A 26,103-nucleotide genomic window follows, 5' to 3' on the forward strand; every position below is an offset into this window, starting at 1 on the left:
ATTTGGTCTCCTGTTAATCATAAAGAATGTATTTAATATTTAATGTTGGTAGCTCCTGGAAAAAAATTATTTAGTATAACGCATTTCAGTTTGCTGATGACTAACAGTAAAATGAACATTTAAAAAGTGAAAAATTATATGCATTAAACTTGCATGATTATACTATATACTCAATTCTTCTCTGTTTGACYAGAAAATGCTCAGAAAATATGAAATCTTGGCAAAAGAAGAAAAGATTAGTTGGCATGTCACTTTCTGACCTGCTGTTGTTCTAAATGTAGGTTCTAGTCTTGAAATTAATCCATGAGTTAAATGAACCCCAGTTTCTYCATCTGTTTAGGTCTTACGAACACGTATGCATACTGTACGGAATGTCTCAGTCTGCATTTTAGCACAGTGAGCGTTGCAGAATGGTCGAGGTGCGGTGCGGTGCGGTGGATCGAGGGCTGGCTGGATGGCAGAGCTCAGAGGGTGGTGATAAATGGGGCCGAGTCCAGTTGGAGGCCTGTGGCCAGTGGTGTCCCCCAGGGGTCAGTACTGGGCCCAGTGCTGTTCAACTTGTTTATCAATGACCTGGACGAGGGCACGGAGTGCACCCTGAGCAAGTTTGCAGATGACACCAAGCTGGGTGGAGTGGCCGACACTCCGGAGGGCTGTGCTGCCATCCAGAGGGACCTGGACAGGCTGGAGAGTTGGGCAGAGAGGAACCTCATGAGGTTCAACAAGGACAAGTGCAGGGTCCTGCACCTGGGGAGGAATAACCCCAGGCACCAGKACAGATTAGGGGTCGACCTGCTGGAAAGSACCTCCACRGAGAGGGACCTGGGAGTCCTGGTTGACACTAAGTTAACCATGAGTGAGCAGTGTGCCCTCGTGGCCAAGAAGGCCAATGGGATCCTGGCCTGCATCAGGAGGAGYGTTGCCAGCAGGTCAAGGGAGGTGATTCTGCCCCTCTACTCAGCTCTGGTGAGGCCGCACCTGGAGTACTGTGTTCAGTTCTGGGCACCCCAGTATAGGAGGGACGTGGAGCTTCTGGAGAGGGTCCAGAGAAGGGCAACCAGGATGATTAAGGGAATGGAACATCTCTCGTATGAAGAGAGGCTGAGTGAGCTGGGCCTGTTTTCTCTGGAGAAGARAMGGCTCAGAGGGGATATGATTAATATGTRTAAGTTCAGGAAGGGAGAATGCAGGGAGGAAGGGGGCAAGCTGTTCTCACTGGTGGCCAGTGATAGGATGAGGGGTAATGGCCACAAGCTGAAACACAAGAAGTTCCGTCGCCAGGTGAGGAGCAACTTCTTTACTGTTAGGGTGACAGAGCAGTGGAACAGGCTGCCCAGGGAGGTTGTGGAGTCTCCTACTCTGGAGGTCTTCCAAACCCGCCTGGATGCCACCCTGTGCCACATGCTGTAGGTGTGCCTGCTTGAGCAGGAAGGTTGGACTAGATGATCTGTAGAGGTCCCTTCCAACCTTAAATATTCTGTGAATCTGTGTGAATCTGTGAGGTTGGCAGGTACCTCTGGAGACCATCTGGTCCAACTGTCTGCTCAAGCAGAGTCCCCTCAGTCTTGATCATCTCCAAGGATTTTCAAAAGAATCTCTAGCCCCTCTAGGTAGACTTTGTCTAAAAAAAGTGTTGTACTGCAAAGAGTATTTTATTGCAGAACGCGAAAATACTTGCAGAGCACTTTGAAGGAATTTGTATGGATCATCGTCATGCTGTGTTTGGTTTGGGATGAGTGTTAACAAAATCTCAGTTTTCACAGTCATTAATCTTAGATATATTAAAATACCATGGGAAGCAGTTTTGCTACTTACTGCATATGTGAATTTAAAAACATTAGAAATGAACAGTCATACCTCAGACCTAAAATAAAATAACTTCATAATTATGGATGTGGTAATATTAAAGCAACCTGCTGTCTCACACTTTCCTGCATGCTTAACTGTTCGAATTAATACCCTTTATTTTTGCTTATAAGCTAAGCTGACCTTTAGAAGGACTTGGCGCTGAATTAAATCTTCTCTTCCATAGAGCAATAAAGGTCTGTTGCCATTAAATGGTACTGCTTTCTCTTTTTTTCTCCATCCCTAATTTCAGTCTTTAATACAAGTATCTTTCAGGCGCCTATTCTTGGATTGGGTTAAACCTGACAGAAATAAGCTAAACAGCATCTTTTTGCCCAGGACACTGCATAGGCTGGTGCACTGGGTAAGGGGAAGGATAGASTGCAGGTCAGTTTCAGTCTCCAGACCTGCTTTCCAAAAAGCCTTGAATCAGATCCACAGAGTAGAGTCCTGTAGCTCCGCAGTGATTGAGAAGAGCCTGACAAACCTGACTGGTTTAGGAGGTGCTACAGTGATTATTACCAAGTGTCTTGGACAAAACCATTTTAAATCGGAGGAAGCAGGTGGATATAGGGTATTTTCTTAACAGTCTGTGACTCTTAACAGTTTGTWACTTTTCTCTTTCCTCCCCTTTGCCATGAGCACAGTGGTGGAGGAGGCTGCTGACCGTTGTACGAAACCACACAAGAGTGCAAGAGCATAAAATTAGAGTTAGTAACAGCGTAACAGCGGACTGCCAAGAAATGCTGCAACGAAACGGATTTGTCTTGTGACTACAAATACTAAAAATAGTCTGCAGGTCTCACAGATGTAACATTGTGTTTACAAGCTTCCTATCATTAAAGTTGTTTGAAGGTCAGTTACTAGGCTGAGGGTTATTTCTGTCCCTGCTCTTATTTCCAGTCCCTGCCCTATTTTCCTCATTCTGTGATTTTCCTGTAGCATTCCTGAGGATTTTTTCTTCTCCAACTCCCTGGCCCTGCTATACACTTTGCTGTGGTTCTCAACCTTTCTGTAACCAAACCTCAAACATGAAGTATTCAGTAGTGTCATGTTTGGAGCCCCGCTGCCTAAGATCCCTCTCCTGTCTTTCTCCGTCCTGTCCATATCCACTGCCATCCTTCTCTGGGACACAGGGTTTGGGCCAGTGCTGGGTGCTTTGAGGCATCCTGGCTGCTTTTGTTGACTTCTCTATGTATGGTACTGGTAGATGAGTCAAACTGATGTTTTTCCTTCTGGCCTGCTTTTACCTCTGTATTCCATTGTGGCTTCTCTTCCCAAGAAGACTAAGGCTAGTGCATTTATAGACATGGAATCATAGAAAAGTAAGAGTAATAGGATTTTTAGGAAATCTTTTAGTTATAACCCCAAGCCTCAAAATAGAATCAAGTACATCAAGTGCATCCATTTCTAAGAGCAGCTCATCTCACTGTCCTTTGGTGGTCTGCACTGCAGGCTCTCCGGCACAGTGCTGGTGCTGCACTATGTTAGCCATTAGAAAGACTTTTTTTTTTTTTCATAAACTGTGTATTTTGTTGGAGTTTCATCCCCTTTTTCTTGTGAGAACATCATAGATCTAGAGATTAGATCATTTCATTTCTTTTTATATTAGTTCTCTATGTAACTGAAGACTAATAAAGGTATGACAGCCTTTGGGTTCCTTTTTGTTCATTGAATATCTTAAATTCCTCTTGCTGGTTATGTTYTATAAGCTTCAATTTGTCACCTTCTGCATTAGCTCTGATGGCTTATGTCTTCTTTTAAGATCAATGCTCTTGTTAAAGTAAAGACAGTGTTTTCCACCATGAATGGAAACCAGTTAAGCATTTTTTTTGCTAGCAGGCTTTGTTGCTCTGTATACGTTTGATTACATGTTGTGTCCATATCAGTATAATGTGTTGCGCAGTCACTTATAGGAATGGGAAAGCTTGCCTTTTTCTTGCTTTCTGCAGTGTCTACAGACAGCTGCCACCCACAGATTTTGGTTGTCAATATTGAGACTTGTTTTCCAGAACTAAACACTGCTTTCTAGATCGTGGTGCCTGAAATTAAACACCAGCTCAGTGAGCCAGTATGGGCCCGTGCAAATCAGCTGTGCTCATTAATGACTCTCCGAAGGAAATGTAGACTTGGTTGGTAGAAAAATTCTCACAGTGAAAATCTCGGTATCCTGCTCTGTGCGCTTTTGGCCTCCATTTGGAAATGGCCTTTCAGCTGGGGGGCTGCAAAGAAGCATCCGCGAACACTTGTTTACTGGTGCGGGCCAATGCCCTGGTGTGACTGCGTTTACCGGAGAGGAACACCTGGACACTGCTACTCCGTTCAGCCCCAGGGCATCAGGGGCCTCCAGAGCTGCAGTTAAGCTACATGGTGAGACAGCAGGACGTCACCTTGGCGCAGGGTGACAGGCAGGGCAGCCTGGCTGTGTGTGTGAGGTGAGCGGGGAGGAAGCAGGCACAAGCAAGGACAGGGGCACTCGCTTCATGTGGACGTGGTGGCTTCAGGCTGCCTGCAGTGCCCTGAGCCTTGTTTGGGTAGTGCCTGCCTTTAGATCGTTTGCAGGTGCTAATACAGTGATGAGCTATGACTGTTTAGCTGATGAGCATAGTCTTAGAGCAGCACCTTGAGCAGAATTGCCCTTGTGACAGGTCGAGTGGGCTTGGGTGAGACACAGCCAAAAGGAGATGGATCCTGCGTAGTCACCAACCATAATGTGTATGACTCTTCAGTGAGTAACAGCTGCTGAGTGCTGCTCCTCACTGTTGATGATTTCTGTTGGCTGTCTATCCTCCTATCTGCCTGTCAGTCAGTCGTTCACTGGCTGGGACTCCACTCCATGGCACGCTGTTCCAGGTGATGCGGTGGGAGAAGCCAGCACATTGCTGAAAGGCGTTGGAAAGCAAATTAGGCCCCGTAGATTAACCCAAATGACAGCAGTAAMATACAGTGCAGGAGCCTGAAATGTGTGCTTAACCAAATGAAGATGTTTTCTTACTTCACCCAGAAAAGATGACTCTTGTGGTGTGATTTACCTCTAAAGAAGGTGCAATGTTCAAATAGATGGTTAGTCTCACCAGGGCTTGGTGTCTTTTAAGTAACTTAAAATTTCAAAACTGACCTTGTTTTCAATCAATTTCATTATTATTTCTTTATATTTTCATGCATGATGCAATAGGATATTGCTCTTTCACAATATTAGTATATTCTGTTGTGCACATGATTGTCTATACGGCCTTGCTTTTAGCAGAAGCATTTTTAATGTTTTCATCATCTATGCCATTGGAAATGGAGGTGCTTTTTATGTTCTTTTGAGTGGTTACACATAATTAATGTGTAAAACTATAGCAGACACATAATTAATATATAAAATTATAGCAGTACTAGTCATAAGAAAYGTTAAAGATCCCATATAATAAACTATGTTTTCAATACCTAACCTCAAAACCATGCATCCATTAATCCATCTTCCTTGGGATTCAGTTTAATAGTTCGTTTCTGGAGTGATTTTCCTCTGTCTCGTTTTCTGGAAACAAAGTGGAAAAGTGGATTGACCATAACAGATCTCACTCTTAGTTTTCAACATTCCACATCCAATCTGATTTCAGTTAAAACATGACTGGGTGTGTTCTGAACTGGTTTAAGTAGTAAGTGTAAGTTTCCAATATCTTTCTCTTTTGGGAAGAGTTAATTTCCATCATTTCAGTTCCTGCAGCCTTGGAAACTCTCAGTGACTTCACAGGACAATTTTGTATCATAAGAGAATTATTTCAATTCATCAATTTAAGTTTTTTTCTAACTCTTTGTTTTCTSTCCCGTGGATCCTTGTGCTTCTGAAATTCTAGTTTTGCTGAAAGTAAGCTACTTGAGTTAACATTGTCATTAAATAGAGGTATGGTTTCACTCATTGTATCTAGTGAAATACGCAATACCAGAATTAGTGTCTATGAACTATTTTAAAATCCTCTGAAGCTACTCAGAAAGGTTTTATTTAGTTTTTATAATATTTTAGTATTTCTGTCAAAGCAATACTTGGAGCCACATTCTAGTAAAGTGTTTGTTCATGGCAATTCTGCAAAACTTTAAAGTGGCATCTGGCACAAAGGAGTATAATAACCCTTTAATTATATTTAGTTATCGTAAAATGAGACCTGTGAGGATTGCACTGGAAGAGGTATTGGAGAATTTAGGGTTGTAATTAAGATATTTACAGTGCAATGTTTCTCATGAGGCATCTTTTATTAAACACTGTGCCACTTAAAACATTGCTGGGATGGGACAAAACTCAGCTTGAGCTGACAGTGCCAGRACTGCTCCTAGGCAGGGCCTGGGCGGGTGAGCAGTGTGCCCCAGTGTTTGCTGTCGCTTCTGCCAGACGAGAACCCTCCGGAGCCCCGAACCAGCCTGGCCTCTCTCGCAGCCACTTCTGGTGAGGTTTTGAAACTTTCTAGAGCAACCTACAGAAGCAAACATCAGCTTCTTTTCACCTGGAACATGCTCCTTTTCAAGCTCTCCAGTTGTTTAAAAGATCTGACAGCTTTATCTCCTATGTGTGAAGGAATAAGAGGAAATTCAGACTGGAAAATAGAAAGATTGGTAGGCACAAGTTTGAATTTGGCTTCTACAGTTTTTTGTAGGTTATATAGTTGGCCCCTTGAAAAGAGCAGGATGCTGCTCAGGTCATGAAGGCGGTCCTGTGCTTTACCCAGGAGTTAATTAGCTYTCCTGGTGTCATGTTGTTCACTCATCTTTATAAGCAAGAGCTTGTGAAGTTATTTTATGAGGGAGAAAATTGCTTGTCTGTAGCTGAAGTCCTAAGGATGTATTGCCTACCCACTCGCCCTTCTGCTGCCCACTTTTCTAGCAGTGTCCTGCCTTGTGCTCCATAATTGCCTGTAGCTCAATCAAGGTCAGGTGCTGAGGAACGGACCTGAAAAAGCATCGTCCTGGATGCTGGTGCTGTCCTGCAGCCTTAGCACTGCATTCCTGCACAGACCTACAGAGGTGACCATGATTATACCTGTAATTTTAGAAGAGTTCACTGGCTTCGGTGGAGTCACCTGGAGACTTCTCAGGCTCAGGTTTTATAGTACCAAGCTAGAAGTCAACTTTTAGTAGAATTATAAGTGCAGAAAGATCTCAGGGTGCCTAAAGATGAGCTTTCAAGGCTAGAGGACAGAAGTGAAAACTGAGTCTAATGCTACACATCTCCACTTATGTGCCTGCAGGAATTGAATATTCAGACCAACAGGAAAAGGCCAGGGGTTTAATTGGGCGCTCAGTTGTCTTGGTTAGCTGAGCAAGAGCTGTGCCTTGGTTGCCTGTCCGTAGTGGGGCGCTTGGCCCTGCGCAGAATTTTCCTTCTCCTTCGTGGTGCAGTTTTAGCTGCGCTGTGTGAGGTCAAGCCATGGGAGATGGTTATGCAGAGATTGGGGTATTTGCATCGCAGTTTTTCTCCTTTTGTTCTCTGCTATTTTCCACTCATAACCTATTCACAACACAGGTAAGCAGTGTTGAAACCCGATTTCAAACTATTTTCAGGAATATTTGATGCTAATTTTAAGCATCATAGATACTGATGATAGATACTGAGGCTGTTACGGATGTTTTGCAGTAGCTTATACTGTAAGTGACCTCTGTGTTCAATGTTGTAAGGTATTGCTGTTAACAATATTCCAGTCTCTTCCTCAATATAGTTTTATTGCTGTCTGCGATGGAGTATTTGTTATATATCTACGTGTTTATTTGCTATTCTTCCCATGAAAGCAGGGCCTTGCAGCTCAAACATGGTTTGTGAATGAGACCTCAGAAAATACCAGTGGCAGATATAAATATGCTTACAGTATGTTCTGATGTGAAATTCATTATGGAACTCAGTGTTTGCAAAGGACCACCTTAGACACTTCATTTAAAACAACGTTCCTTTCTTTCTGCAGGCACTGCACAGATGTGGTTTGCTGTGTGATCTTCATAGCCGTCATTCTGTCTTACATTGCGTTAGGAATAGTGGGTAAGTGCACACAGGTAGAGTAACACTTCTGCGYGCAGGGGAAGCACCTCTGTGAATGTTACTGCTTTTAACTGAGGCATCTGTTTAAGTCTACATAAAGCTTTCTAATCAATGTTTTGCGTAGAAACAATTCAGGAATTAGCATTCAATGTCTGTTGTGACAGGGAAGAAGTTCAAAACTGCCTGTTTGCTGATGAAAAACTTGAAGGATTTTTAAGTAAAAGTGCCATAGTTCAGTAATTTTGGTATCATAAACTATAACTGTAGTGGAAAAAAACTATTTGTCAACAACAAAAGTTAGATCTAAATATCTCATTTTAAGAGGCATTGCGTACTTGAAAATATTACCAAAAGAACCTATGTGAGTGAATGGAGAAGACAAAGATAATTGCACTKATTTATGGGATCCAGAAGTGTTGTCACATCCGAATTTTTGTTAGTAATATCCATTGCGTTTTGCTTGTGTGAGGAAACTTCTAATGCCTTTATGTGATGCTGTGAAACATACTTACTGTGTACCTGCCCATTTGGCCACGCTTGCCCAAGTTACCTGTAAAAGTTTGTTTTGACCCTGTCCCAGATGTAAGAGAAGCCATCAGCTTTCCCTGTAACTCTAGAGCTATTTACGGTGCAGAGAAGCCCTGCTGCTGGAAGCACGGGCAGTGTGCGGGCGAGGCTGGCTTAGCCTCCGCCGTGCAAACCCCAAAGGGCCGCGGTCTCCCCCGTCCCGCTCGGCTGTGTGGAGCAGGATGCCGTCCTGCCTCCTCTCTGCCTCCTGCTCAGAAAGCTCTTGCCTCCCTCCTCTTGAAAAAGCTCAGTTTTGTGTATGAGCAGGAATCGCTTCCCATCCAAATGTCACCGTCCCAATCAGTGGTATCTGTCCTCAGATGCAGCTTTACACTTTGTAATATCAGATTTCTCGGTGCTGCCCTGTGCTTTGAGAGAACAGTGTGGGGTTTTTATCCTGAAGCAGACTTAACCGTGCTGAGGAATTATGATCCTTAAAGCGCCCAATAGGCCTTAAAGGTATATTATCCCTAATCATGGTTAGGGATTATTCTTCCATTTTAGCATTACTCTGTTCTTATAAAAAATGCCTGTTGGATTCAAATCTTGAATGCAGACTTGAGATCGTATAAATTTTTTGATGACAGTTTACAACATTCTGGATGCCATTTTTTTTCCAATTTTATAGCTCCACGTATGAAATCCTTGCTTTCCTGGAGCAGTCTGTTTGTAGGTGTATAAATAAGGACTAACCTCTGCCCTGCTGGATAACCCTGAAGTCATGAGCTTATTTTTTTCCTTGTACAAAACTGAACGTCATCTTGCTCTAGGGGGTATTTATACAACAGCAGAATCATCAGCATCATATGTTGTATTACTTGCTTCACTGCATTAGTAAATTGCTTGTGTTAAAAAGCGCAAAGTGCAATGCGCAAAGTGCAATGTGGCAGRCCACTTTCTGCACACATTAAAACATTCAAGATACACTATGAAGAGAAACAATAATGATATGAAAACTTGCTCTTATAAAATTACATTGTAGAGAGGATGAGACAGGCAATCTAAACCGACTTTAGTTATTTTCTAAGTATCAGCAGGTCTTGTGTTCTGATCACATTCACTCCTTGGTGGGGAGCTTCCAGCCTTTGTAACCAAGCATTGATGCAGCTACAGCATTGGAAAGCGGGACTGCACCTCTAGGGAGAGGGGCTGTTGGGATGTGTGTTTGTTCTGCACCAGGACACGGGCCGTTATCACAGGCCTCCTGGCAGCAGGTCCTAGTCAAATGCTGTATTGGTGTCACGCTGTCCCACTGCTGCTCGAGGCTGAGCTGGTTTTTAATTTTCTTGCTCAGCCCAGATGCTGGTGTCAGCGCTGTGGCTGCGGCCTTAGGAGTGCAAGAATGTGCTGGAATAAAAACGTGATATGACTCAATTCTGTTTCACTTAGCGTTGTTGATATTGGGTCATCAGTAGGGCAGCACAGCCAAGAAAACATGATGCTGTCGCGTTGTGATAACCTTGTTACCTGAAAGAGACCTGAATCAGGTACCATTCTTCACTGAGCTGGCTGCAAAAAGTGCATTTATCGTATGGATTCTTTCACCATCATTGTTCCATGTTTACCTAGAAAGTAGCGGAGGAGGAAGTTTATTAGTGCTGCTGCTTAACCAGGGCACAGACAAAGGAAGAAGCTGCGTATTTTCTCCTCTGTTGTTTTCCTTTTCTACTTCTGTTATTCAAATGCTAGATCCATATGGTCTGAAGTCGACCGATTCTCCCTGCTTCTGCTTTGCAGTGCAGTTKAGCGGCATCTTCCTGCTTCCACGCAGCAGCTGCTCCGGTGGTGAAATTTCACAGAGAAAAGTGTGCTAAATCTTTTTTTCAGAGTGAAATTTTTATTAATGCTGTTCTCTTGCCTCGACATGGCTGAAGCCAGAGGCACACAGGACAGCAACTGCCGAGCAGTTGGACACGGGCAAGTGCAGTGCGTCTGGCAGCAGTGAATGCAGAAGCTGCGAGCAGAGGCATGAGCAGCACGTTCCACCGTTTGCATCTTCCTCATTCTGCTAAGCATAGGCAAGCACTGCAGGAGATGAGTGATGAAGTTTTATGAGGTTAGGGAGCGATACAAACACAGTGAAACCGAGAGAGCCTTTTGAAAGATTTCAGCAGACTGTATCCTGGAAAGAAAAAAGAATGAGGACAATACGCTGCTCTGCTCACTTCATGAACTCTGTTTTATTCCTAATGACTGTTTTAGTCCATCCAAGCAGACTGAATGATRTAAGCCTGAGATACATGGCTGTTCTGGTGGAAAGATTCTTCATAGCAGATTGCTGTACATGCAAGTGAGGGACTGAGATAGTAAATATTTTTTTAAAAAAATGTTTTTCTCCCTYGAGGTTTGTCTGAGGAGGAAAAAGTAGCTCCAGATTTAATATGCTATCTAGGAAAGGAGTATTCTTGGCAGTAGGAGCTACTTCAAAATTATCTGTAGAAGGCAGGTAGAAGCTTTGCTCATTCTCATCAGCGTTTTAAATCTGGCATGATGGAGCTTCTTTGCTGTTTCCTGTTGTGCTAGTGTTAGAAAAACACACTTAAATAAGAAAAGATAGCCCTTCCATTAAAAGTAATKAAATAGAAAATTTAGATAATTAAGTTAAAATAATTAATAATTAATTAATTTAAAAAGAGGGGTGGGGGAAGTGGGAAAAGACTAATATAGAAGAACCATTTAGCATTGTGCAAGTAAGTCCTGAAGACCTCTCTGATTGGCATAGGACCTCGATCCATTTGGGCCAAGGCTTTTCAGTGTGTAGAAAGCGAGGTAGTGTTGAAGTGGAAGGAAAGCTCCCTTTTCAGAGTAATGATGGACGAAATGGCATGTGATATAACCTGCAGATTGAGTGCAATCAACAAAGAGTTAGCAGCTCTCTGAATTCATGTGCACATGTATAAGTGAGTGATCAACTGACTGTAGAAATTTGTAGGAAAAAGATGATGCCTCCTAAATGTTCCTGGTAAGTAAAACTAGTGAAATAACATAAGAGGTTTCATAGGGATGAAGCATTTTAGTCTTCTGTGAGCATTAGAAGAACACAACTTGAAACACAGTGCAGATTCCATGCAAGTGGACAGTAGTAGAGCTATTTACAATTTATTCAAGATATGTTATGTGTCAGGGCCAATCATCATATAGAGAGTGGTTTCACAACTGGCTAAATTTAAAGCCACATATTTGAGGCAAAATGGAGGTTATTATAGAGAAGTAAGTTCAATGTGATTTGCATAGATCAAAGGCTAAAGCATATGCAAAGTGGCTCCTAACTTCATTAAAGTGCAAGGGAGCAAAGGTTGGGGCTAAAATCTTTTTCTCTCTTCTACAAATATGAGCATAAAGAAATGGTTGGGGGAGGATCAACAGTGTTTTATTATAATCCTTTAGCAAACCCAGTTCTAGGGTTCCAGAAGAGGGTATTAATGTGGAATTTTATTTTGTTCTAATGTTTTAATTTGTCAAGTGAGAGGTTGTTTGCATTTTCAGTGCAGCTGGTGCACGCTAGACTCAGTAGCACCCTGTGTAGTGTCACATGCCCAGGTCACAAATGCAGTCTCACCTCYGTCTGTGTACAGCTTATATTGCTCTAGACTGAAAGCCAACAGCTCTTCTTTCCCATTTGACAACCATTATTTTCTAAGCCCATTGCCTTCTGGTTTGATTACAACCCAGATATGTGTCCTGAAGCTAAAAAGTGTAGGGACTGGCTTTCTTACTGTTTCATCCATATTTTATTCTTGTTTTGTTTTACTTCATTTTATTTTTTCGTTAAGAAGACTGCTATTTAAGGAAAATCAATGCTCTTCAGTGACCATCCAAAAAGACTGAAATWGTGCATGAGTGATGATGCATTTTTATGCTAGTGAATTTCCACTGTTAGCAATCTACTGATGGATGCTTGGTTAGAATGCTAATAGGTATATGTATTTTTGCAGCTTGGGTGCATGGCGACCCCAGGAAAGTGATTTATCCAACGGACAGCTATGGGCAGTTCTGTGGTCAAAAAGACACCCCCAATGAGTGAGTACTAAATCAATTCACCTACATTTATTGCCCATGCAGTGTGGATAAGGGATGAGATTTCAGATCTGCTGTCTGCTCGAGGTTCTTGCATGGAAGCTGGAGAGGCAGCAACACTTGTCTTTCTCTTACTCACCCAGATAGGGTGCAGAAATAGCTTAGATGCTTGATGTACATCTAGACACAATTTTTTACTATAATGCAGTTATTTTTGTTACTGGGAGAATTCGCTCAATAAATGTCAGTATAACCTAAAGACTGCCTCGCTAATTGCACGGACAGTGACTAGGTGGCAGAGCTGCTGGCTGCAGAGTTTGGGACATTTAATAACCCTTTGAAAAATCATTCCATGTTTCCCTGTATGAGAGCAATGCTAAACTGTTGCTGCCTGGTTCTTTCTTGCAATATGATCTTCAGTTTGTGTGCACAAATGGCTTTCTATATGCATGGGGGCTAGAGGGTAATGCAGCTATTGAGGCTGCATTTTGGCATGTCACCTTGAAGTGCTTGTAATAAAAATATAAACCAAAAGATTCACAAGGCAACTTTTAGGAAGGTAGGATTAACATTAGAGCTTCCCAGGGCTCCTCTGAACACATCCAGTCCCCAAAAGTGGAGGCATGTGATGTGCTTATCAGACCTTTACAGATACCATCTGAGAGTTGGCAGGGCAAAAGGCTCACCTGGGACAAGGGGGTTTCTGATGGCTTACTCGGAGACCTTTTCCTTAGGAAGGGGTGACCATCGCTGTACTTCGAATCTTGTGTGTGGATCAAGAGTCCTCTGCAATTTCACTGAGTGGTAGAAAAGAGAAGCTAACAAGCAAGCCAATATTCACAGCTCATGCAAAAACAAACCAAGCAAACAATCGAGAACCCGTTGAGCTCCATGAATTCCATGCAGTCAAATTAATTCTGTCATATGTTGTCATAAGATTTTCTTTTAGGCATCATTTTGTCTCCCTGTCATCCATCCATTAACTCCATGTAATCTCTGCTGCTGTTTTGCCTCCTGTGGAGGCAGACTGATTGCAGAGTGCAGTAGAGTTCAGCTGTGAAGGATGTAGGAGTGTAAAGGACAGACAGCCTCTCTGTGGCTGCCATCTGCCATTACATGTACATTTAGTCCTTTTTCTCTGCTGCCAATATCAGCAAGTGCACAAAGACTTTACAAGTAAGGAGATCACTGCTGACATCAGTTTTGCTAAGCAACTCACAGATTATAAACACTCTGAGCAAACTATTGAAGGAAGATGACATTTCAATCCAGTATTTTACTGATTTGAAAGAGCAGCTCATGTTTGTGAATTGTATTTGTCAGGAAGTGTCTTTTATATGTACGATAGAAGATACCTCCCTGAAAACAGCATAACCTTCTCAGCAGTCCAGCGGTTGAGCTAGCTCCAGTTATCGTGGGCACCTGAGTGTGCCGTGATGCTCCGCCATGGCCTGGGAAGACAGAACCCCTGAGCAGGTGGAGGGAGTCTTGTGCCAGTGGGAGGTCCAAGGACACATCGCTGCTTGGGGAACACGGGCCTGCCCCTCAGCCTGGCTCTCCCAGGCACCCTGCTGTCCTGTCGCACCGCCTTGCCCCTGCCAGCCATGGCTCCCATTGCTCCCATGGCCTGGCTGTGCTCCCGTGGCCTGGCTGGCATGGTGTGTCATGGCCTGGCTTGCAGGGCTTGCATGGCCTGGCCTGGCTCCTGGTCTGGCTCCCATGTCCTGGTGTGCATGGTATGTCATGGCCTGGCTCCGTGACCTGACCTGGCTCCCATAATGTGACATGGCCTGGCTCTCCGCTTTTCAGAAGCCCCAGCACATGGCAGAGATRGGCCACAGGGGCCGTGCAAGTCATCATTTCCTACGGGGATGGTGTAGTCCTGGTGTGGCCAGCTGGCTGTGAGGCCTCATGTAGAGAGGTCAGGACTAGTGCCCTGTCAACATAACTRCAACTATCAGTAGTTTCCTGACAGAGAAGAGTTTAACTGCAGGTTTTGTTTTTTCCAAAACCCATGTGTTTAAATCGAGACATCTTGTGGTGATGAAATTTCAGTAAATCGAAGTTTAGGAGATACCTACCGCTGCATCCTAAGTTTCAGAAAATGCAGGAACACTACTTGGTCCTTAGTGATGTCAAAGGAGCTTATCAGTATTCTTATCAGATGCCATTATCATCGTCTTTCTTGGGCAACTGCTTTGAGTTTCCAGCTATGGAAGGCTCTAGATTGATTTTCAACTGATTAACAAAATAACAGGCACTCACAGCATGGTTCTGCCCATAGCAATGTTCAGCCAGAGCAGCAGGAACACCACAGTCTGCACGGTGGCTGTGGGACAGCTCTGTACGGCCTCCAGYGGGACTACTGGTGCTGTAACAGGGCCTGGGGCAGCTTCTGGAAAAACTGCCTCAAAAATAATATTTCTTAGGTCAAATACCTTCAGTTTAAAAGATGTCTTGGCAGAAAAGATTGAGGATCTGCTTGTGGGTTGGTTGGTGTGTTTGTGTGGGATTTGCAATATGGCCATTTAGGAAAATAGAATTAAAATATCAACATTTAATATCAATCTAGGTATGGCAGGATGTATAAGCATCCATACTTACACAATTCCATGTTTTATATCCACTTCTGTAGGAACAAGACCCTTTTATTTTACTTTAACATTCTGAAATGTGCCAGCCCAGCAGTGTTAATAAATCTGCAGTGCCCTACAACACAGGTGAGTAAGATACAGACAGAAAAAATCATTCCTGTTTTTCAGTCATGGTACTTAAGAACTGAACATGTACGTGATGCATTGACTATGTTAAATGAGCAGGGGCAGGGCTTGCTTGCTGCTGAAGCAGTAGATACAGTTCAACGGCAGGGAGTAGAACGTGGTCTCAGGCAAGTTGGCCACAATCAGTTAAGTCTGCTCTTCCTCTGTGTGGGGGCTTCTATGTGGTAGCCAGTTTACTAATTACAAGCATTAAATGACTTTTTACTGAACTGTGATTTAGGAATGGTTCCCATTCCAACTTGTCCTTACTCCTGATCCCCATCCTTGCTGATGCGTTTGGCCCATCAGTGAGTGTGACTGTGTGGCACAGGGATGTAACCCTCTAGCCAGAGGGAGCAAGAACCCTTCTGAAGCTGGTGAGGTGCTAGCAGAGAGGAAACTTTACTGGTCAGCAGCAAGTTTGCCTTCCGGAGCCCCGTGTGCCCCAGTGGTGCTGTCGCCTCACACACTGCACGCTAGTCCACAGTGGTAGGACAGCTTGGGAATACCTCGGCCTGGTGCTGTGGTCAAGCTGGCACTGATCCTGAATCCACTACAGTGACACACTTGTTGCAAAAGTGTGTTGCTCTTTTGTCCGTTTTCAAATATACAACGTCCCCAAAACTGAGACAGTTTTTGAATGCTGTTTGTTTCTGCACATGTTTAATATTAAGGCCCTTTATGAAAATGCTGAAGAAACTTGCGTTTGAAAATTCCTCTTCTAAACCGTAGGCAAGGTTCTTCTATCCCACTTCCAGCAAAAAGTTTGTGACAGGAAGCAAGAATTGAGCATGAAGAAAGTCTCGGTTCTAGAGCCAAGCTATGGGTTTATGAAGTAAAGTGAGGCTTGCTTCATGGCCAGGAAGCCTGCCAAGTCTAGCTCCCGGGACAGCCGCTTCTCCGAAACATAAATCAAGCCACAGCCTGCAGGTGGATGCATTCATCAAACCCCGCACTCACACAGTTTTTCACACAAATCTTGTTTATATTGACTTTGTCCAGATTGCTGAGGTTTCTCTTCCTGGAACGTGCAGCCTACCTGGGGAGCTTCATCATTAGTCAGGGGTACAAATAACTACCTTCACATGAGTGACACACACCTAACTTGACTCCAGCAGTGTCACTGGAGAGAGAGCGTGGAGGGGTGAAGTGAGTCTAGCTGCATGAGACATTTCTCTACAAATATAATGGAAACACTGTATCCTGTGAAAGCAGCTCCTGTTCTAGCTTGCTTGTAAATGCTGCTGCTGGAGGTGGAGCAAGGGAGGGACTGACATTGTTTTTTCTCTAGGGCTCAAAAAATATGTTGCACTTGTCTACCGGAGCATGCTGAACCTGAGAAGATGCAAAGGAAGTTTAGATATGCTGTGTATGAGAGTTTTTGAAAGTGTGTTCTATCAAAGGATTTTAAGTGTTGATCTAAGGATTTGAAAGAAAAAAAATATTTTGTCTCTTTCTAAATACTGCAGTAAGTATTACAGCAGTCAGTCTCATAAAACAGAGCACTTTTATAGGAGACCACTTTATCATCTTCTTCTCGATGGCATTGACTTTCTTTCTCCTTTTCCACCTCCAGTGTGTCTTTACTCGTTTTTTCTTCTTTTGCAGCTCTGTGTCTCAAAGTGCCCAGACAGGTTTGCAACCTACATAGATGTTCAGGCTTCCTACAGATATAAAGCAGATCACTGGAATTACTTCAAGCAATTCTGCAAACCTGGTTTTAACAATCCTCGCAAGGTGTGTATGTATCAAAAGATGATGCAATACAACTTTGCTTCAAGCTTTAGATAATAAACGTGATTGTGCTCAGCTACATCAAAGCAATCATAGAATCATAGAATGCTTAAGGTTGGAAGGGACCTCAGAGGTCCCTCAAAGCTCACGCAGGGTCACCTAGAGCACGTGGCACAGGGCTGCGTCCAAGTAGGTTTTAAAGATCTCCAAAGAAGGAGACTCCACAACCTCCCTGGGCAGCCTGTTSCAGGGCTCTGTCACCCTCACTGTCAAAAAGTGTTTTCTCAAGTTCCTGTGGAACTTTTGGTGCCTCAGCTTGTGGCCAGTGAATTGTTACAGTTGTCATCAAATGAGTTGTTGTCTGTATATATGTTTTGACACTGATTTAATCAAGGCTGAGGGTCTCATAAGCACTCACAATCTCACAGTCTTTAAGTGATTACTATTAGTTTAAAAACATATCTGCATTTACTCATGAAATTGCAGTGCTGTGGAAGGTGATCTCCTCCAGTACTTAGGTGCTCCATACCAGACAAGCAGAATCTCTCAAAGAAACCCTCAGAGTTTTTGACTTATCCACAGCTACTTACTTAATATCTTTAGCTAGGAAAATTAATGCATTTGGTATAGTTGGTGTGATATTCATCTTATATTTAAAAGATGTTACAAAATAACTAGAATGAGTTGTGTTTTTATTCTTTAAGAGTAAAATTGAAGAGCAGGCAAAGAACAGTTGCCCAGTCACTTCTAAGTGCTGATACAGTGAGAACAATTCTTTTCTTCTTTGTCAATAGAAAAGAATATATTTTTTTCTCAAATGCCATGTGGCAGTTTGGACKCTCAAATTATCAGTGTCTTGCATCTCCATCAGTTTGGGAGGAGACAAAAAAGCACAGTTTGGGACATTTTCTCAGATTGAGTGGGAAATGAAAAGCACTTACTCATCTGTGTGTTCACCAGTTCTTACTTTTTTGCTTTTCAGTCTGTTGCTCAAGTCCTGCGTGATGAAGATTGCCCTTCGATGATCATTCCAAGCAGGCCTTGTGAGTGGCTAAACTTCTTATATATGTCTCAGCAGAGTATTAGTGTCCCCATTAAATGACAATCCATTTTGAAAAGTGTTTTTGTGACAAAGTCGCTAGGAGCTGTCTTTCTTCTATCTGCCAGTGACATCCAAATCAATTTTAGACAGCTTGCAAGTATAAAGATTTTTTTTTCTAACTATTATCCAGTAAAGTTCACTTTGTGATTAGGTCAAGCCAAACTCTTTCATGCTCATGAATCATCACTAACAGTGAAAACTTTACAGTTTGAATGATACTGTCTATTTGTGAGGCCTTCGGTCACCTCTTACCTGTGAGCAAGCAACTCACTGGCATCAAGCAAGTACAGAAAGGCTGGATGACTTCCAAGATTCAGGGTTCAGATCCTTGAGCCCAGTTACAATACAGCTTGCTCTTCAGTCATAGGCTGGTTCTACAGTGCTTACAAAAGAATAAAAGGGGGAAAAAGATGATTTTGTCATCAAAATCAGTGGGTATTTTTAAATAGACACTTGCAGGTCTTAGGGCTGATCTCAGCCACGGGAATGTAATACTAGGAGCATCTGCTGCTGGTCCTAAAGCTCCTGCAGAGACGGACAGACCTGCTTGGTTTTCCATTTTAAAGCAGAAAACAGATAAAGCAGGGACAGATCATCAAAAAGAGAAACTATGGATTCAACTAAAAAAATATTTTAAATGATGTATTGATCCAAAAGACAGAAAGTCAATTTGCAAGAATCTGATATCTTCTTGTAGACTGCAGCAGAGAGGAAAGATTACTAGGGGAAAAAGAGAAACAAGTAATTTAATTATTTCCTCAGAATAGTATGTGGTGTAGATAGTCTGTTTTTGCCTGCGTGGGGACTGCCTAACATCAGTATCTGTTGGAACTTGGTAATGAAAGCCCAGCCTTGCTATATAAAGTTAATGTACAGTTGTGTAGGAAAACTGGCCTYCTCTTTAGACTGAAAAACATGAGTTTTTGTAGCCAAGGACAAGGTGACATAAATGAGGACATAACCCTCTGTTTTTCTCCCTTTCATAATTCCTTTCTTCCTCTATCTAATCAGTAGTTTCTGTATTTATTCCATTGCCTCTTCTCCACAGAGTCACAGACTCACAAAATGGTTGAGGTTGGAAGAGACCTCTAGAGATCATCCAGTCCAACCCTGCTCCAGCAGGGACACCCAGAGCACAGGGCACCCGGTCGCACCCAGGCAGGTTTGGGAGACCACCAGAGCAGGAGCCTCCCCAGCCTCCCTGGGCAGCCTGGGCCAGGGCTCAGGCACCCTCACACCAAACAAGTTCTTCCTCACATGCAAATGGAGCTGCCTGGGTTTCAGCTTGTACCCATTGCCCCTTGTCCTGTCACTGGCCACGAATTATTACTAATAGCATCTAGTACTGCAACTTATCTGGCATAGGGAGTTAGTGATGAAACTTGCTATTCTGTATGATTTTCAGACCTAATGCCATCCATCCCTGGGTATCCCCTAATGCTATCTGATCAGCTGCCCAGATACTGACTGGACCAGAAATTCTGCTTTTATTACAGATTTTAAACACCTTTCCTGTTGTTATTCAGAAGCACACAGTCAAAGGCTAGGATCTCACCATGCCTAAATTTTACAACAACAGACAAAAAGCCCCAAAGCATAAAATTATTATATTGTATCTTAATATAATGTCTCTTCCATGATCTGTCAGAGTCAACATATCAATATTCACCAAGTAAAAAGTCTGAAGCAATTTAAATATAATTTTATATAAAATACAAATGATGAAAGTGGATCTTGATTAACTGTACCTCCTGTTTTTGATTTTTTTGTGTGTGTGTGTTTTGAATAGTTCTTAAGAGATGCTTTCCAGACTTCTCCACAAAGAATGGCGTACTGACTGTGGCTAATCAGACTACCTTCAAGGACGGAAGAGGGAAGACCAGAAATGTAACTGATCTGAGGGAAGCTGCAAAGTAGGTTTTACTCTTCACAACTATTTTTTCTTTGTTGGGTTCTGAGTGAATTACTTTAGAAATTAAAAATAAAAGTCAGAATCATTGTAGCAGGTAGATGAAGGTAACTAGGGCAGACCTGTGAGGAAATGGTATCTTAGTGCCTGAACCTGCAAAATCCTGTTAAGGAAAATCAGCCCTGTGATGTGCAGAAATGAGTTGAACGAAAAGTTTGAGTTGATCTCAGAGTGGCTGATTGTCAGTTTTTAAATCATTTTTGCAGGTTTTCCTTGCAAAACTTAGTACTAAACAGACCAAAAGGAAGCTCAAAATGAAACCCTTATGCTGCAGGAGACAGACCAGGCTTTAATGGCCTTGGCTTTGTCTGCATGTGACAGCCCCCAGGTAACCGTCTGCCCCAGTGCTACAGGCTTCCCACCTGTCAAGGCTGTTCCAGTTGGTTTGTGTAGCAGTGACTAAGGGTTAAAGAGTACTTGGGTCTCTGGAGCTTGGCAACACCTCCTTGCAGAGGGACAGCCAGCAGCACCTGTCCCAACCATGACAGCCTCACTTGCCAGATGCTGTCAGCCCTCAGCCTGCCTGAAGGACGGAGGATCTTCTTGTGCCTTTCTTCTAGCCTTGACTACTGCGGTAACACCTACACCTCATTGCCTTCCTTTCTGAATTTTCTTCTTTGGAGATCTTCCACCTGGATGCAGTCTTGTGCAACATGCTGTAGGTGTTCCTGCTGAAGCGGGCGGTTGGACTGGATGATCTCCAGAGATCCCTTCCAACCTCATCCATGTGGGATTCAGTGATTCTGCTGACATCTTCAATTACGTTGCCTCTTCTTACCATGTTCCTCATTTCTTCCTAGGAAAAAAATAACGTTGGAGGATGGCTTGTAGGGTAGTGAAAAAATCCCTTAAGGGCAGCTTCTTGCCTAACCATGCTGTTTCCTGCCTCTCTGCTCTTGGTAGTTCCAGAGTTGCAGCTATATGACTCTGGGAACTTTGTAAATCTTAATAGTGCTTTTGTGTTTGTGTGTGTGTGTGTAAGTAATTAAGTGTGATGCTCATTGGATGTGGATGTTAATCCGTAGAGCTTTTTWAATCTTTTTTTTGGAGGGAGATGTACAGATCATTTTAGACTGGCCTTTTATGAGGCCTTCTAACTTAGCTAAATTTTCATTGACATAACTGAAATTGATGTTCGCTTTGTTACAGGAGACGCATGATAGGAATGATATTTCAACTTTTTTTTCACTTGACCTATTTGTTGTTTAAATAAATTCTCCAGTTTCATAGGTAAAGCAACCTTTTCTTTTGATTGTCTTTTTTTTTTCAGTGGCATCAATATTGTCCTGGATGCAAGATCGGTTGGAATGAAAATTTTTGAAGATTATGCCAGTTCTTGGTATTGGATTTTAATGTAAGATTTTTAACAGGTATTCATAATTTTTCCAAACTCACTTTGGACTGTGCAAGAAATAATAAAAAAAAATGTGTTTGTTACCAATCATGCTATTGAACTCAAGTAGCAACTGTAATTTCTTTTTACTACATAGTAGTAATGCTGTTCTAGTGGTTCTGTACATTAGGTAAGGACAGCACAGCATGCACACAGAGCATCAATTGTTCTGGAGCAGGCCCTTGATATTTTACCAGGCAGAAAAAGTGTAGGCTGTGACTTCTATTGTATAATCCAGTTCCCAAACTAAAGGAAAACACAATTAAGAGATTTCAGACCAATTACATTTGAAATGTGCATTAGTGTATATATCTAATAGATGATTTTTTAATTCATATCTGCAAAATATAGTTAACACAATCATAAATTTTCTACTGCCAATGCAGTGGGCAAAGCAACACCAAGCAAAAGCTGCAGATTGTTTTGAGGAATATCTTCAAAATTTCAAGTAAGTCCATCAGAAGGGAAAATAAGTCATGCTAGGAAACCTTTAACGGGCTAAGTGTTAAAAGTCTAAAATTTCCAAATAAGCTAATTTTCTTCTCTTTCTTGGTCCTCTGCCTTCCTGGCTTAGTTTGCTCTAGATTTCTCAGTAATTTTGGTTGATTATGATCAGGCTGACCCATTTTATATCTTTGTTAACAAGAAAAACAAACTAGGAACATTTAGAAGAAATGTTTTTGAACACAGGTAAAAAAAGATTTTAGAAGTTTTGTGAGTCTGTTCTAATATAACATTCTTTTAACATCTGCTGAAAATGTTAAAGAAAGGAAACATTCTCTCAAGCATCTCAGCTGAATGTTTGCTGGAGGGGTTATTACTCGTACTGCTTTATGACTGCAAGCCTCACTGAGTAAAATGGCCTTTTGGTCATTTCCTCTTCCATTTTCCTTTTTGTGCTGTATGGTCTTGTTCAGACCATAGCCTGAAAAGGCAATTTGTTCTTCGACTGCTGCAGATGACCAAGTAAGAAGTACTAGTCCCATTCAGCCAAGATGAGGACCCAGTATGTACAATGATTCTGATGCTATCCTGAGAAATTGTCATAAATATGCTATTAGTTTCCAAGAGGAGGTGCTATTCAAGAGGATGTATTTCATAAATAGATTTTGAAACATAAATAGATTTTGAAATAGATCTTCTTGTGTGAGATGAAGTGACCCTCATTTGGTGGACCAGGCATTGCAAGAAAGTGAAGATGCTCTTTTTTTCTTTTCCTTATCTTCCTGTCTCCTCTCTTCGCAGTGGGCTGTTAATTGCAATGGTCGTGAGTCTGCTCTTCCTTGTGCTGTTAAGGTTCACTGCTGGGGTGCTTTTTTGGATCTTCATCTTTGGTGTGATYGGAATTATAGGATATGGTAGGTGCATTCTGCTAGCTTCTTTGACTATTTTTTGTGAAGTCTTAATATTTCTTTTCTGTCAATGTGATTTTAAAGTTCACTAGTCTCACAGTAATGCGTTTCTGGGTTTTGTTTACCTAACATGCTAAGAAAAAAAAGCACTTAAATTGTAAAACATTTTTATTTTTTAAACTTGTAGCTCTGCATTTTTCAGAAACTCTTGTGTTTTATTGATTGTTTTTAAAGGTACCTGGCATTGTTACTGGGAGTACAGTCATCTGAAGGGAACACCTGGATCTGACCTCACTGTTTATGATATTGGATTYCAGACAGACTTCAGAGTGTACCTGCAGCTGAGGCAGACATGGTTAGCATTTAGTAAGTGCCCTTTAAATTTTGTATCTGTTCATGGATATTCACAAGACACAATCATTATCTCATTAGACTTTCTGCCTTGATAAGTCTTCTCCTTGAGTTATGTCATGCAGCAAAGTAAGCAGAATGCATTATAGTACATTCTTTCTTTTTCACAATGCTTGGTATTAATTKCACTAGCTTAACTTAACCGAGCTAAATTAGAACGAGAACAGCTTTTAAAGAAATTGGATTCTGTGTGTATTTTTTTCCCCGTGAGGAAACATTTCAAAATAGTTTTTGAAGTCCAGGTAACAAAAACTTGTCACAAGGAAGCCTGTGGCTCTGAGCATCACAGTGATTACTGCCAAAGGTTGCTGTGGTGGTGAGATGGGCTGACGGTAACTGGGGACATCAGTGACTCTGCCTGGATCCAGGGGCTATCTGAGCTGCATACCCAGGAAGCCAGTTCCCATCTCCCAGGGATAACCTCCAGACAGGCATGGACGTAGGAATATTATCCCCTCTGCCTCCTCCCCAAACCTCCCTCGTTTCAGCTGGGGGAGGCAGGCCCCACTGGATGCAGCCATACTTAGCACTGCTATTTAGAGGTAGCCTGAGGCACCCCGAATTAGTGGATGTGTTTCAGGCTCAGAGGAGATCACTTCAGGTGTTAAGGATCCTGTCCTCTCCTATTAAAATTGAGAGGTCTTTTACTTTCTTCAGGAGTTGGTTTTGAACTAACACAAATAGAAATCGGGCTGAAGCTGATTTGGGTTCTGGTTCAAACATTGCTCTTAACCAAGAGACATTGCTCTCAGATCTCTGACCTCAGAGCACATCAGTTTAATTCCAGCAGCACTACTGCAAGCTGAAAATAATCTGCCCCAAAGTGCCTGATCTGACCTGACCTCTTGTTTTTTAAAATGAGATGAAAGCAATGCATGCTAAGCAAATATCCACACAAACTATTGGTTTAAGTGTATCTAAATGTTGGCATAATATACATCAGAGAAAAATACTTTTTATGAAGAAGTCATAAACTTTGGGTTGCTAAGTTGACTCTCCCTCTTGTTTTTGATTATTTTAGTGCATCTAAAAACAGCAGCAGTAAAGTATCATAGAATCATAGAATGCCGAAGGTTGGAAGGGACCTCAGAGGTCATCGAGTCCAACCCCCCTGCTCACGCAGGGTCACCTAGAGCACGTGGCACAGGGCTGCATCCAAGCGGGTTTTAAAGATCTCCAAAGAAGGAGACTCCACAACCTCTCTGGGCAGCCTGTTCCAGTGCTTTGTCACCCTCACAGTGAAGAAATGCTTCCTTAAGTTCCTGTGGAACTTCCGATGCTTCAGTTTGAAGCCATTTCCTCTAGTCCTATCCCTGCCCACCACTGAAAAGAGGCCGCCCGCCTCCTCCTCCCTCCCTCCCTTGAGGTATTTATACACGCTGATCAGGTCCCCCCTCAGCCTCCTTTTCTCCAGGCTGAACAGACCCAGCTCTCTCAGCCTTTGCTCATAGGGCAGATGTTCCAAGCCTCTGATCATCCTGGTAGCCCTGTGCTGGACTCTCTCCAGCAGCTCCACATCCCTCTTGTACTGGGGAGCCCAGAACTGGACACAGTACTCCAGATGTGGCCTCACCAGGGCTGAGTAGAGGGGGATGATCACTTCCCTCGACCTGCTGGAGACGCTTTTCTTAATGCACCCCAGGATCCCGTTGGCCTTCTTGGYCACCAGGSCACACTGCTGCCTCATGGTCAACTAGTCGTCCACCATGACACCCAGGTCCCTCTCTGCGGGGCTGCTCTCCAGCAGGGAGAGGGTTATTCCTCCCCAAGTGCAGGACCCTGCACTTGCCCCTGTTGAACCTCATGAGGTTTCTCGCCGCCCAGTCCTCCAGTCTGTCCAGGTCCCTYTGGATGGCAGCACAGCCCTCAGGGCTATCAGCTACTCCACCCAGTTTGGTATCGTCGGCAAACTTGCTGAGGGAGCACTCCAGCCCTTCATCCAGGTCGTTAATGAATAAGTTGAACAGGACCGGACCGAGAACTGATCCCTGGGGGACACCACTAAGTACAGGCCTCCAGCTGGACTCCGCACCATTGACAACCACTCTCTGCACCCTGCCATCGAGCCARTTCCTAATCCACCTCCCCGTCCACACATCTATCCCACACCTTTGGAGCTTGCCCAGGAGGATGCTGTGAGGGACAGTGTCAAAAGCCTTGCTCAAATCCAGATAGATGACATCCACCGCTCTGCCCTCATCTATCCAGCTGGATATTCCTTCGTAGAAGGTGATCAGGTTAGTCAAGCAGGATTTCCCCTTGGTGAATCCATGCTGGCTACTCCTGAGTACCTTCTTCTGCTCCATGTGTCTGGAGAGAGCAGCCAGGATGAGCTGCTCCATCACTTTCCCGGGGATGGAGGTGAGGCTCACCGGCCTGTAGTTACTGTATGAACATTGAAAATGCTTGTTTAGAAATAATAAAATTTAATAATAAACTATATTAAGACCAAATGCTACAACTATTTTTTCAAAGTGAACAGTTATCTTTATCTAAGGATGGTATGTTCCATTTTTCTTCTGAAATTAAAAATGCTAATGTTAGGGTAGGACCACCTCTAGTATGTAGAATTTCCCTACATTAGAACCTACAAGTTTATGAGGTGGGATTGAAGGCTGAAAGGTGCAGTGGCAGAAAGAACTGCTCTGTCAGAGTTTTTTGGAGTTCCTGAACAGTACTATAAAATATGAGGATAATACTACCAATCCGCAGAGATAGCACGCTGGTTTGGTCCCTGGAAAAGATATATAGTTTTGTTTTGTTTTGTTTTGTTTTGTTTTACAGTGATAATACTATGTGTTGTTGAGGTTGTAATCATATTGATGCTGATCTTCCTGAGGAACCGGATCCGCATTGCTATTGCACTGTTGAAGGAAGGCAGTAGGTATGTTTGTCTGATTTTACTGTATCTTTAACTTTATTAAATGCCTTCTACAGTACACTCTTT

General features: G+C 42.8%; 1 protein-coding gene across 1 annotated transcript in view; it reads left to right on the top strand.

The window, feature by feature from the left end:
- SLC44A5 (solute carrier family 44 member 5) overlaps nucleotides 1-26,103 on the top strand; it is a 77,676-nt gene that overhangs the window by 37,589 nt on the left and 13,984 nt on the right. Inside the window, exons 3-12 of the mRNA XM_026042469.1 lie at nucleotides 7,779-7,852; nucleotides 12,355-12,439; nucleotides 15,072-15,156; nucleotides 16,804-16,932; nucleotides 17,912-17,972; nucleotides 19,821-19,944; nucleotides 21,271-21,354; nucleotides 22,639-22,751; nucleotides 22,980-23,111; nucleotides 25,941-26,040. Coding sequence (XP_025898254.1) covers nucleotides 7,779-7,852; nucleotides 12,355-12,439; nucleotides 15,072-15,156; nucleotides 16,804-16,932; nucleotides 17,912-17,972; nucleotides 19,821-19,944; nucleotides 21,271-21,354; nucleotides 22,639-22,751; nucleotides 22,980-23,111; nucleotides 25,941-26,040 — 987 coding nt within the window. The remainder of the gene's footprint in view (nucleotides 1-7,778; nucleotides 7,853-12,354; nucleotides 12,440-15,071; nucleotides 15,157-16,803; nucleotides 16,933-17,911; nucleotides 17,973-19,820; nucleotides 19,945-21,270; nucleotides 21,355-22,638; nucleotides 22,752-22,979; nucleotides 23,112-25,940; nucleotides 26,041-26,103) is intronic.

Source organism: Nothoprocta perdicaria, unplaced genomic scaffold, assembly GCF_003342845.1.
Source record: "Nothoprocta perdicaria isolate Ctin4 unplaced genomic scaffold, notPer1 scaffold_304, whole genome shotgun sequence".
NCBI lineage: Eukaryota > Metazoa > Chordata > Aves > Tinamiformes > Tinamidae > Nothoprocta > Nothoprocta perdicaria.